Below are 2,758 nucleotides of genomic sequence, written 5' to 3' on the forward strand. Positions count from 1 at the left end.
CTGGCGCAGTTTACTGACTCGCTTAGACCTCAGCGAAACCAATATTCCCACTGTTATTACTGCTTGCTGTGTGCTCCACAATATCTGTGAGAGTAAGGGGGAGACGTTTATGGCGGGGTGGAAGGTTGAGGCAAATCGCCTGGCTGCTGGTTACGCGCAGCCAGACACCAGGGCGGTTAGAAGAGCACAGGAGGGTGCGGTACGCATCAGAGAGGCTTTGAAAACCAGTTTCATGACTGGCCAGGCTACGGTGTGAAAGTTCTGTTTGTTTCTCCTTGATGAAACCCCCCGCCCCTTGGTTCACTCTACTTCCTTGTAAGCTAACCACCATCCCCTCCTCCCTTTGATCACCTCTTGCAGAGGCAATAAAGTCATTGTTGCTTCACATTCATGCATTCTTTATTCATTCATCACACAAATAGGGGGATGACTACCAAGGTAGCCCAGGAGGGGTGGTGGAGGAGGGAAGGAAAATGCCACACAGCACTTTAAAAGTTTACAACTTTAAAATTTATTGAATGACAGCCTTCTTTTTTTTGGGCAATCCTCTGTGGTGGAGTGGCTGGTTGGCCGGTGGCCACCCCACCGCGTTCTTGGGCGTCTGGGTGTGGAGGCTATGGAACTTGGGGAGGAGGGCGGTTGGTTACACAGGGGCTGTAGTGGCAGTCTGTGCTCCAGCTGCCTTTGCTGCAGCTCAACCATACACTGGAGCATACTGGTTTGGTCCTCCAGCAGCCTCAGCATTGAATCCTGCCTCCTCTCATCACGCTGCCGCCACATTCGAGCTTCAGCCCTCTCTTCAGCCCGCCACTTACTCTCTTCAGCCCGCCACTTACTCTCTTCAGCCCGCCACCTCTCCTCTTGGTCATTTTGTGCTTTCCTGCAGTCTGACATTATTTGCCTCCACGCATTCGTCTGTGCTCTGTCAGTGTGGGAGGACAGCATGAGCTCGGAGAACATTTCATCTCGAGTGCGTTTTTTTTTCTTTCTAATCTTCACTAGCCTCTGGGAAGGAGAAGATCCTGTGATCATTGAAACACATGCAGCTGGTGGAGAAAAGAAAAGGGACAGCGGTATTTAAAAAGACACATTTTATAAAACACTGGCTACACTCTTTCAGGGTAAACCTTGCTGTTAACATTACATACATAGCACATGTGCTTTCGTTACAAGGTCGCATTTTGCCTCCCCCCACCGCGTGGCTACCCCCTCAACCCTCCCCCCTCCCTGTGGCTAACAGCGGGGAACATTTCTGTTCAGCTGCAGGCAGACAGCCCAGCAGGAATGGGCTCCTCTGAGTGTCCCCTGAAGAAAAGCACCCTATTTCAACCAGGTGACCATGGATTATATCTCACTCTCCTGAGGATAACACACGAACGGATGTTGCTTGAATGCCAGCAAACATACACTGCAATGCTTTGTTGTACAATGATTCCCGAGTACGTGTTACTGGCCTGGAGTGGTAAAGTGTCCTACCATGAAGGACTCAATAAGTCTGCCCTCCCCAGAAACCTTTTGCAAAGGCTTTGGGAGTATATCCAGGAGAGCCGCGAATACCAGGGCAAAGTAATCCTTTCACATGCTTGCTTTTAAACCATGTATAGTATTTTAAAAGGTACACTCACCGGAGGTCCCTTCTCCGCCTGCTGGGTCCAGGAGGCAGCCTTGGGTGGGTTCAGGGGGTACTGGCTCCAGGTCCAGGGTGAGAAACAGTTCCTGGCTGTCGGGAAAACCGGTTTCTCCGCTTGCTTGCTGTGAGCTACAACCTCGTCATCATCATCATCATCATCTTCTTCGTCCCCAAAACCTGCTTCCGTATTGCCTCCATCTCCATTGAAGGAGTCAAACAACACGGCTGGGGTAGTGGTGGCTGAACCCCCTAAAATGGCATGCAGCTCATCATAGAAGCGGCATGTTTGGGGCTCTGACCCGGAGCGGCCGTTCGCCTCTCTGGTTTTCTGGTAGGCTTGCCTCAGCTCCTTCAGTTTCACGCGGCACTGCTTCGGGTCCCTGTTATGGCCTCTGTCCTTCATGCCCTGGGAGATCTTGACAAAGGTTTTGGCATTTCGAAAACTGGAACGGAGTTCTGATAGCACGGATTCCTCTCCCCATACAGCGATCAGATCCCGTACCTCCCGTTCGGTCCATGCTGGAGCTCTTTTGCGATTCTGAGACTCCATCATGGTCACCTCTGCTGATGAGCTCTGCATGGTCACCTGCAGCTTGCCACGCTGGCCAAACAGGAAATGAGATTCAAAAGTTCGCGGTTCTTTTCCTGTCTACCTGGCCAGTGCATCTGAGTTGAGAGTGCTGTCCAGAGCGGTCAAAATGGAGCACTCTGGGATAGCTCCCGGAGGCCAATACCGTCGAATTGTGTCCACAGTACCCCAAATTCGACCCGGCAAGGCCGATTTAAGCGCTAATCCACTTGTCAGGGGTGGAGTAAGGAAATCGATTTTAAGAGCCCTTTAAGTCGAAATAAAGGGCTTCATCGTGTGGACGGGTGCAGGTTTACATCGATTTAATGCTGCTAAATTCGACCTAAAGTCCTAGTGTAGACCAGGGCTCAGAACACTTCCTACTTCCTCTCACTGGCTGGTAATACAGGAAAAGCGCAGGGCTCCCTGATCTGATCATTAAAAGAGGAACTTTTTGTTCATTTATTTTTTAAGTGCAGAAATATTCCCTCCTGAGTTTGTTTTCATGAGTGACAACTAGTGGTAGATGGAAAGAACAACATCTGGCCAAACACTGCTCA

General features: G+C 50.5%; 1 protein-coding gene across 1 annotated transcript; it reads right to left on the minus strand.

Moving 5' to 3' along the window:
* Nucleotides 1-419: 419 nt before the first annotated feature.
* LOC141981513 (myb/SANT-like DNA-binding domain-containing protein 7) lies at nucleotides 420-2,492 on the minus strand. The gene is made up of 2 exons (XM_074943172.1): nucleotides 1,626-2,492; nucleotides 420-1,046 (listed from the first exon to the last, which is right to left on the minus strand). Exons 1-2 carry the CDS (start codon nucleotides 2,208-2,210, stop codon nucleotides 1,029-1,031), a joined length of 603 nt encoding a protein of 200 aa, XP_074799273.1. The 5' UTR covers nucleotides 2,211-2,492; the 3' UTR covers nucleotides 420-1,028.
* Between the last annotated feature and the right edge of the window lie 266 nt (nucleotides 2,493-2,758).

Source organism: Natator depressus, chromosome 2 (genome assembly GCF_965152275.1).
Source record: "Natator depressus isolate rNatDep1 chromosome 2, rNatDep2.hap1, whole genome shotgun sequence".
NCBI classification, from domain to species: domain Eukaryota; kingdom Metazoa; phylum Chordata; order Testudines; family Cheloniidae; genus Natator; species Natator depressus.